The 10,634-nt window shown below is 37.2% G+C and overlaps 1 protein-coding gene across 1 annotated transcript; it reads left to right on the plus strand.

Moving 5' to 3' along the window:
* Window positions 1-170: 170 nt before the first annotated feature.
* On the plus strand, window positions 171-9,570 carry LOC111798550 (conserved oligomeric Golgi complex subunit 1-like). Its single transcript, XM_023681780.1, has 6 exons — window positions 171-2,590; window positions 3,722-3,916; window positions 4,924-5,204; window positions 6,706-6,885; window positions 7,725-7,902; window positions 8,739-9,570. Exons 1-6 carry the CDS (start codon window positions 410-412, stop codon window positions 8,910-8,912), a joined length of 3,189 nt encoding a protein of 1,062 aa, XP_023537548.1. The 5' UTR covers window positions 171-409; the 3' UTR covers window positions 8,913-9,570.
* Window positions 9,571-10,634: the final 1,064 nt, after the last annotated feature.

The following is a 10,634-nucleotide window of genomic DNA, read 5'->3' on the forward strand; positions in this document are numbered from 1 at the left end:
ATTTTTAATCGAAATGGACACGGAGATTCAAAGTTCTAACGAGTGATGTTATGTTAAGTTGAACTATGCTCGTGTTTGTGTTAAAGGGTAAATTTGTAATTTTATGTCTTCATTTTGAAGGGTAAAGTGTTTAATTTGGAAAATTAACCCTCACCTACCTATCTCGATTTTTTCATATTTGACCCCAAAATTCTCAATCCGCCATTGATCACCAAAACCAGTAACACCGACGGTCTTCCTCACCGCATTTGTCTAAATCCCATTCTGAAGCAAAATCAAGGAGATGGTGTTCTAAATTGTAATCGGATTTCGTTCTTTGGACTAATTTCCTTGCGATTGATTCATGACATTGGCATCTTTGTAGTTGAATCCGATCCATTTCAATTCTGAAACATCAGAAGTGGCAGCCATGGGAGCACCTTCAGCTTCCTCCACCGACGGAGGAGGAGGTTACCGAGATGCCGAATCTCTCTTCCGTACCAAACCCATTTCTGAAATTCGCAAGGTGGAATCCTCCACCCGTGCTCAGATCCAGTCCAAGCAAGAGGAGCTTCGGCAACTCGTCGGTAACCGTTACCGAGATCTGATCGACTCTGCCGACTCCATCGTTCTTATGAAGTCTACTTCCAATTCTATTTCCTCTAATCTCTCTTCAATTCACCTTTCCATTCGTTCCCTTTCGTCTTCTGATTCGCTCACGCATCTTCCTTCTCATAATCATGTTCGTGTTACGCTTTATGCCATTGCTTCTCGGGTTAAGTATCTTGTTGATACCCCTGAGAATATTTGGGGTTGTCTCGATGAGTCCATGTTTCTCGAAGCTGCTGTTCGTCATCTTCGAGCGAAGCATGTACAGCAAGCTTTGACTACCCATAATGCCGATTCGGATCGTAAGTTTCTTTCAAAATTTCCTCTGCTTCAGCATCACTGGCAGATAGTTGAGAGCTTCAAATATCAGATTTCGCAGCGTAGTCGTGAGAGACTGCTCGATCGTGGACTTGGGGTTGGAGCTTATGCAGATGCTTTGGCTGCTGTCGCCGTTATTGATGAACTTGAGCCGAAGCAAGTACTTAATTTGTTTCTCGAATCGAGAAAATCTTGGATTTCTCAAAAATTAGGTACATGTGGGAGCAATGTAGCTTGCTCAATTGTAGTATCCGTGTTCTGCGAGGTTTTGGCTATAATTCAGGTCAGTATAGGACAGGTGGGTGAGTTGTTCTTGCAAGTATTGAATGATATGCCATTGTTTTACAAAGTTATATTGAGCTCTCCACCTGCATCTCAATTGTTCGGTGGAATTCCCAACCCGGACGAAGAAGTTAGGCTCTGGAAGTTATTTAGGGATACATTAGAGTCAGTCATGGTCATGCTTGAGAAAGATTACATTGCTAGGACTTGCTCAAGTTGGCTAAGAGAATGTGGGAGAGAGATTGTTAGCCAGATCAATGGAAGGTTTTTGATTGATGCCATTGGAAGCGGCCAGGACCTTGCTTCTGCTGAGAAATTAATAAGAGAGACAATGGAAAGTAAGGAAGTCTTGGAAGGAAGTTTGGATTGGTTGAAAAGTGTTTTCGGGTCTGAAATTGAGTTGCCGTGGAGTCGAATGAGGGAACTTGTTTTGGAAGATGACTCAGACCTCTGGGATGACATATTTGAGGATGCATTTGCTCGCAGGATGAAAGCTATTATCGACTCGAAATTCAAAGAACTGATTGAAGTAATTAATATTGAAGAATCGGTTCATCTACCCGAGTTTGCTTTAAGTAGTAGTATTATGGATTTCCAGGGATACTTGAACAGGCCCTCTACAGGTGGTGGGGTTTGGTTTATTGAATTCAATGCTAAGAAAGTCTGTCCAACTGTGGGAGCAAAAGCATGTTTAGAAGAGAGTGATTCTAATAGTTGTATCAATGCATATTTCGGTCCAGAAGTCAGTCGTATCAGAGATGCATTCGAGAACTGTTGTAAGAGTGTACTTGAGGATCTTCTCAGTTTCATAGAATCTCCCAAGGCATCAATAAGGTTAAAAGATTTGGCTCCTTATCTACAGAGTAAGTGCTATGAAAGCATGTCAACCATATTGATGGAGCTAGAAAAAGAGATCGATAATCTATATAGTAACATGGAAGGTAGTCGGACTGCTAATCAGCCCGTTAGTCCTGCTCCACTTGTTGAGAGATCACTTTTCGTTGGTCGACTCCTGTTTGCATTTCAAAATCACTTGAAGCACATTAGTGTCATCCTTGGGTCACCAAAATTTTGGGTAAATGACATATCATCCTCGGTTTTTGATAAGCATTCTTCATTACTGCGACCGTCGAAAGGTGCTCCTGATTCTCCTTTATACATTAATTCTCCAGGACGACAAATGTCTACTGATTCTAGAAGACAAACGTCACTAGCCGTAACTGCGCTGCTTGGAACTAAAGAAAGTGCAAGCCCAAAACTTGAAGAATTGAATAGAGTTATTCATGATCTTTCTGTGAGGTCTCATACCTTGTGGATGCGATGGTTATGTAATGAGCTTTCTGCCATTCTCTCTAGAGATCTTGCCCGAGATGATGCCCTACTGTCAGCAACGCCCTTGAGGGTAAGTGGTATTTGCTTTATTTTATTTTACTGTTACCGTTTTGTAATTTCTTTGTCAGAACCTGCCTTGTACATGTGCATTGAGACCTTCAATGACTGTTTTCCTCAATGCCAAATCATTTATAGTAAAACTCATCTATTTGATTTAGCATTTTTAACTATACAACCAAGAAAATTTGTGAGCTAGGAAAATTATTTTCCATGTTTCACGCCGAAAGTTTATTCATATTCATCTTTATTCACATTGATCTTTTGTTGTGAAACTAGCTTAATTTCTTTTTTACAGGCTTTTATGTTTTTGTTGATTATTGATTAGTTACTGTCTGATTATTGTTGGTGAGAAACCTGTGATGGTGGTTGGATATCCTTGGATGCAATGAAGGCATCAGTATTTTGGAACAAGTTTTTACCACCTACTTGGATTATAAAATATTTCATGAGAACCCAGTTTCTTGTTTTGATGAATGAAAAAGTTGCCATGAAATGAAATCACATAGAGGCTAAGGTTGCAAAAGGTGGGAGCAGGACTTTGGAAGTGATTCATTTCGTTGAGGAATAAATATCAAACACTTCGACGTTTAGATTTCTCATTTAGCAAAAAATATAGTTAAAACAAGGTAAAAGAAGAAGTTGTGGTTTCAAGTGCTTGATTCCTGGATTAGGATTAATTTGTTTTTGTGGTCCCTTGCATTTTTTGGTATCAATACCCGAGTCAAGATCCTGAGCAACAAAGCCTCACATCCCCTCTCTCCGCAATCTCAATGCAATTGCAAAAGGAGCGGGAAAATCGCCACTTTATCCAATCCTTTTTTGCATATGCATTTAAAAAATGAAAGGAAAAAAAAAAAAAAAAAAAGAAACTACTAATTTGTCATTGAAAATGTGTGGAGTATACATTGTTTAATTTTTCCTGAAAAGGGCCATGACAGAAATTGAAATTTTTGTTAAAATCATATCATGTCTAGTTTTATGTGGTATTCTGATGCATCTTAGGTTTTTCCTACCAGTTTTCTGGTTTTCTTATCAAAATATTGCAGCTTTTTTCGTTTTCCTTTGGTTCTATTTTTGCTGATTTTGTTGTTTATAGTTGATGGATTTATGGTGATAGATATATCTTTTTGACAATTGGCAGGGCTGGGAAGAGACAGTAATCAAGCAAGAACAATCTGCTGAAGGCCAATCAGATATGAAAATTGCTCTTCCATCAATGCCTTCTCTTTATATAATTTCATTTCTATTCCGTGCATGTGAAGAAATTCACAGGATTGGAGGTCATGTTCTTGACAAGACAATTATTCGAAAATTTGCAACAACCCTGCTGGAAAAGGTATTTAGTTTGCTTGGATAAAAGTCTGTTGTTTTAAAAGTTTTTGAAATTTTCTTTTTTAATTGAAAATAAGTCTTCATTTTGATAAGTGAAAGGAAGGACTCTAGTTGTTAAGAATATAAACTATGGAAAATGATGGAAAAGCTTTATAGATAATTCCCAAAGGGAGGTATGAAGAGAGCAGCACAGCAAGATCCTTCTTCTTGAAGGTTATCATATTTCATTGTAACTAGATGTTCCAAATGATATAAAAGAATGCTGCATGTCAGATAAATTTACTTCTATTTTGAAGGGGTTTTACAACATGACAACTTTGATTGGAGCCAAACTGACACCAAAATTTTTGAATGATATCTCCAAAACCTTCGTAGCAAAGAGATATCTCAATGAAACGTGATCCTTGTCTTCTAACCAACGTCCTTGGCAAGAAATGTACCGTGAGTTTCGGAAACTAAGGATGAAGAATGCTGGACAAAAACCATTGTATTAATCCTCCTCAAGGAACCAGCTTGCAATAATCTTATGCCAAAATTAGTCTCTAAAAAAGGAAATATCTTAATTAGTGCCACCATTCATCTGCTAATTTTTCTATCATTTTATTTATTTGAAGTGCATGACAACTCATGCCTTCCATACATGCTGTACTTCCAATTCCATAATATTTAAGTTTATTAGTGTTCAATTTCACATTAGAATATCAGTGAGAATATTGCTATCCTTATATCTGTTTCTTGATGACATTGGTTTCTGTCCCTTGTCGGAGAGAAGGACTAAATGGGTAAAAATTGGGAAGTATAAAAATTAGAATAAGGATGAAGTATATGAAATATCTACGTGACTTCTGGGTCATTTGTGATGAAATATTATTGCTTTTCCCTCGCTATACATTGGAATGAAACGTCTGTTTTTCACTTGTATTTGGCATACAACTCATAAATCTGTGTTATGTGGTTCGATAGTGATTAAAAATTACATTATTTCAGCTTATATATTTTAGTACCTTGCAGGTTATAGGTATCTATGGAGATTTCATTTCATCTATGGAAGTTGGCGGGCCTCAAGTGTCAGAAAAAGGAGTATTGCAGGTCCTGTTGGATATAAGATTCACTGCTGATATTTTATGTGGGGCTCATTCTAACATGGGTGAAGAGTTGTCCAAAAACCCAAGGGCGAAGTATGCCTTCAGAAGGAAGCAGGATATAAGCGAGGAAAAATCAGTCGTTAGAGAGCGTGTGAATGCATTAACAGATTGTCTTTCAAAAAAGCTTGATCCAATTGACTGGCAAACGTAAGTTTAGTTTTTTATTTCTTACTTTTGTCATTGGAAGCTTTCTAATGGTTACAAATCACCATTTAGAGTTGATTGAGTCCTCTTACTTCTATTTTATTTCTCTGATTTCTCTGAAAGAAGAGTAGCTCACAAGGAAATTTTTAACGTACTAGCCTGTCTAATGGTCACAAATTATCGTTTCTAGTGGCTACAAATCCTGCTTGAAATATCGGTTGTTTGAGAGCATGTGAATTCATTAGCATATTGTCTTTCAAAAATTCTTGATTTCAATTCACTGGCAAACATATGTTTAGCTTTTTATTTCTTACTTTTGTCGTTGGAAGCTTTCTAATGTTTACAAATTATCATTTAGAGTTGATGGAGTCCTTTTCCTTCTATTTTATTTCTCTAAAAGCAGAGTAGCTCACAGGGAAGTTTTTAACGTACTAGCCTGTCATTAGGAAAAATAATAACTTCTGCAAACTTTAGTTGTTTATATTTTGAGTATTTGATTGCTTAAAAATGGAATCTTCTGACTTTCCGTTGTATAACTTTTTTATAAATACTAAAATCGATGACTAATGCTATCAATTTTAGTATTAAGAAAATTCCATGATGAATTACATGTTTCCTCTTAAAAAAAAAAAAGAAGCAAATTTAGAATTTTTTTTTTCTCACGGGTCCCAACCTTTGGTGCGNAATCATCTTTATAAGGGTGTGGAAACCTTCCCCTAGCAGACGCGTTTTAAAGCCTTGAAGGGAAGCCCGAAAGGGCAAGCCCAAAGAGGACAATATCTGCTAGCGGTGGGCTTGGCCGTTACAAATGGTATCAGAGCCAGACACTGGACCATGTGCCAGCGAGGAGGCCCTTCCACGAAAGGGGTAGACACGAGGCGGTGTGCCAGTAAGGACGTTGGGTCCCGAAGGGGGATGGATTTGGTGGGGGTCCCACATCGATTGGAGAAAGGAACGAGTGCCAGCGAGGACGCTGGGCCCTGAAGGGGGGTGGATTGTGATATCCCACATAAGGGTGTGGAAACCTTCTCCTAGCAGACGCGTTTCAAAGCCTTGAGGGGAAGCCCGAAAGGGAAAGCCCAAAGAGGACAATATCTGCTAGCGGTGGGCTTGAGTCGTTACAGTGGGTATCCTTGGATTGGTGGGGGTGTGGTCCTTGACACTTGTTATAGTATATATGTTGTGTGTGTGTTCAACCGTTCAGCATTGAATGTTTTAACCATTTCGTTCATGTATGAATGGGTATATTCTGCCATAGATCATCCATGTTAGTACAAAACAACGAAAAATAAAAGAGGATAGGAAGTGTGGTATGTACAAATTTCATTCTTATGTATGGATGGGTATGTTATCTCAATAAATATTGGTTCATTGTCTGTATCCATTTGGATGTGGTTCTTTTTATCTATGCTGCTCGCTTTACCGTTAATGAATGCATTTGCTAGTGATGTCAGTAGCAACTACTTAGGATAAGATGAATAACAGTTCCTGGAATTCATTTCAGGTATGAGCCATATCTCTGGGAAAATGAAAGGCAGACATACCTTCGACATGCTGTCCTTTTTGGATTCTTCGTGCAGCTCAATAGGATGTACACTGACACTGTTCAGAAATTGCCAAGCAATTCAGAGTCCAATATCATGAGATGCCTAACCGTTCCTCGTTTTAAATACCTTCCCATCAGGTAATTCTTCTTGGCCCTCTCATAAAAAATTTTACAATTACTTTTTCAGGTGAAGAACGGTCAAGAAATGTGTTAGAAAATGATTATAACTTTCTGAATCTGTCTTATGATAAATATGTTTCAAAGATTTTGGTTTAGTATTCCTTCTTTCAACTGGAAATTTAAGATGCCCAATCAACTTGAACTGGAGTTAGTAAGTCACCTTTTCCTTGTCCTAATGGGCAGAACGTATCGGGTTTGTGTCCTCCGGAGTCCCATTTATTATTGGGTTAGGTGCTCTATGTACTGCATTGTTCTTTCCTAGTTGTTATTGTTGCAAGTCTAAATTATCTAAATAGGGAGGTCAATTACTTCCCTTTATTTAGTCCTTCCATACTCCCTTGAACGTGAGTAATAGATATCTACTAACCCATGAATTACAATATCTCCGAACTCATGAATTACAATATCTCCTTAGGGCTAATCCTTCAATAGTTAAATACACGATGATAAAAGAAGACTAATTGACCTAGCCTACTGAAGCTTGTCATTTCTCTGTTCTTTCAAAACTCACAAACATAGTGCTGATTTGCCAGTTATCATATAGAATGTACAGTATATTTCATCTTGGTGGTGTTCCAACCACGGAAAACTTCTTTTGTACCTACAGTCTTTTGTCAATTATAAATGATTAGGAAGCTGTCTTGATGTAGTTTTTGGAGAGGATTTTCTCTATCCCCTGGCCTTTAAGTTGTTCTTTCTCCTTTTATCTATAAAATATCTTCACGTTTCTCATAAAAAAAAAAAAAATGTTTATCGTATAGAATGAACTTGGTGTAATGTAATTCTTTTTTATCCAGTGCCCCAGTCTTGTCATCAAAAGGAGGCATGAAGGCGACTATTTCTACACCTTCAGATGACATCTCCTCGAGAAACTCCTGGAAAGCTTATACAAACGGAGAGCTTTCACAAAAAATAGATTTAAATGATAACTCCAGCTTCGGTGTAGCAGCACCGTTATTTAAATCTTTTATGCAGGTAATGCAGTTGATTACTTTTCTGATAGCCTGTTTAATGTTTTTCTAGTTAACCACTGTTTCAATTATTGCACTCGACATTTTCGGGAAGCTTAAATTTTCTTAAACAACTTAATGAACTGATTTTTATTGATTTGGGCCCTATAGTACCGGATCATTGTTGATATTCATTGGTTAGGCAGTGATGAACCATGAAACGTAGATAACTTTAGAAGCATATTGTTCGTATTTTTCAGATAAAAATTTAGTTCTCTGGTGGTCATGACTTCCACTTCCAAGGTACTTGAGGTTTTATGGTCATCTTTGTCCCTTTTCCCCTCGGCAGTGATAAACTGAGAAACGCTAAAAAAGTTAAAGACATAGTTTTCATATTTTCAGAGAAAATATTTAGATCCCCGATGGCTGATCGTCATGACTTCCACATTCCACTTGCAAGGCGTTTTAGCGTTAGTTATCGTTATGTTCGTCCCTCCCCTCATCCCTCCCCTCATGGTATCAATTGGGCTTACCAATCTGGCTGTGACTGTTGTCAAGATGTCAAGGACTTCAATTTAGTAAAATCCTGTGGATTATGAGTTTCTTGTTTTTTGTGGATGAGTTTTCCGACATTTGTCGTGGTTGGTATTTGTTCGGATTCTCGCTACGGGACCTTCCATTACCGGAAACTACATAGATATTCACCTCTTACTTATTTTTACTTTTTTTTCCCTGTTTACTATTCAAGACGTGTAAGATTTGATCAGATTACTCAACTCATTTGTTTCGTTTCACGTATAGCAAAACCAGAATAACATCATGTATTGCCAAGGCTTCTAACTGTATCTATTTCACTTGCAGGTTGGGAGCAGATTTGGAGAGAGCACTCTAAAACTAGGATCCATGTTGACCGATGGTCAAGTTGGCATATTTAAAGATCGATCAGCAGCTGCGATGTCGACGTTTGGTGATATTCTACCCGCACAAGCTGCAGGTCTTCTTTCTTCCTTCACTGCTTCCAGATCAGATCCCTGATGTTTTCTTCTAGATACCTAATTTTGATCAGCACTGGGTTATAATAATAACCACTAAAAAGTTATGAACATTCACAAGCATCAAAGAAGATACATATCAATTCAAGTTTTGAAGGTGAACACCATAATCTGGACGACGAGTTGGAACTCTAGAGCATATAGATCAGTTTTTCTTTCAATGTTACGACACCAAACTGCGATAGACCACCGACAGCGTCACGTTGAAGGCAGAACTATACTAGGTAATATGTCGAGCGAGATGCAAATTACAGGTACCCAAGACTCCAGCAATATCTTCCAAGTTAGTTATGTTTTCCCTACGTGCTTTCTTACAAATAAGTGTACCATATGTAGTGTCGATAAGATTGATTGGTCGTTTACGAACAAATATTGCCAAAGATGAATTATATGTGGGATTAGATTAGAGAATAATATCCATAGGAAGGGGGGGAGTACTTCAAAAATTGTATGTGCACAAAGGCAATTGTTCGACTCTTACGTTTGGATTCGAAGGTCGACGTTTTCGGACTGTGGCTTCTCCTTTGGTGTTTGGTTTTGTTTGCTTGGATTCATGGCATTTGTATAGGTAACAACCTACTATTTTCTTTTGACCTCTCTCCTAGAGAAGAATATATGTAGTATTTTGTTTATGCTTATTAGCCTACTGTTGTTTGTTTATCTTCAAGTTTGTAGTCTGTTCTGTATAAAGATGTGTGATAGGCCCTCTCTTAATAAAGTAAGGGCTCCCCTGCATAGATAAAGCTCCCCCTCCCACATGTCCGACCGCACTCGAGCGATCATTCTAGCTCTAGCTAATGGTTAATGTGAGTATAGTTCAATCGGTAAAGTATCTACTATTTTCTTTTTTCTGTGGTTGGAGTTTTTTCATCTCGATATTTGTTGTTCTAACAATCAAAGCTATTTTGATCTTGCAAAAAGATGAACTTTTGTCGCTAAAGTTGGTAGAAAGAAACACTTTGATCCGTCTTGTAAGTGTTGGGTAATCCTAGTCGGATCTACCAATTGGAAGTTGATACTCGTTATCTGGTTAATGTGAGTATAGTTCAATCGTTAAAGTATCTACTATTTTCCTTTTTCTGTGGGTGGAGTTTTTTCATCTCGATATTTGTTGTTCTAACAATCATAGTTATTTTGATCTTGTAAAAAGATCAACTTTTGTCGCTAAAGTTGGTAGAAAGAAACGCTTTGATCCGTCTTGTAAGTGCTGGGTAATCCTTGTCGGATCTACCAATTGGAAGTTGATACTCGTTATCTGGTATAATGTTATACTAGAATTCTGTCAATCCGAAATGGATCAGTTAAACATTTTATTAGGATTCTAATGTGTGGTATTCATTCTCGTTCGGCTCTTGAAAACTGTACTCAGGTTTCCAAACCTTATGTGAGTGATTATAGATGAGTGTGCCTTGGTTGAATCACTCGAATTTTACTTAAATCACCGTTGTTTGTTGTGTCAATTTTATCGATACATCATAGACCTTTTATATTCTTTATATATGTCAATTAACATTAAATGAAATTAAAATAATCAAAATTATTATTAAAATTAAATTATTAATTATGAGATTGTAGGGCATAAATTCCAACATTTATTTCAAAATTATCTATAAATTTTTTACAATTTCAATAATACCATTAATCTTAAATAAAATAAAATAAAAATAAAAATAAAAATATATTTATCACCACCATTAATATTTTG

Source organism: Cucurbita pepo, chromosome LG07 (assembly GCF_002806865.2).
Source record: "Cucurbita pepo subsp. pepo cultivar mu-cu-16 chromosome LG07, ASM280686v2, whole genome shotgun sequence".
Classification (NCBI taxonomy): domain Eukaryota; kingdom Viridiplantae; phylum Streptophyta; class Magnoliopsida; order Cucurbitales; family Cucurbitaceae; genus Cucurbita; species Cucurbita pepo.

What these genes read in the sequence shown, in the direction of transcription:
- LOC111798550 (XM_023681780.1), top strand. Translation starts at nt 410, where the DNA reads ATGGGAGCACCTTCAGCTTCCTCCACCGACGGAGGAGGAGGTTACCGA. An exon ending in TGTCAGCAACGCCCTTGAGG is followed by an intron (nt 2,591 to 3,721) that starts GTAAGTGGTATT and finishes GACAATTGGCAG; the next exon opens with GGCTGGGAAGAGACAGTAAT. An exon ending in TATTTAAATCTTTTATGCAG is followed by an intron (nt 7,903 to 8,738) that starts GTAATGCAGTTG and finishes TTTCACTTGCAG; the next exon opens with GTTGGGAGCAGATTTGGAGA.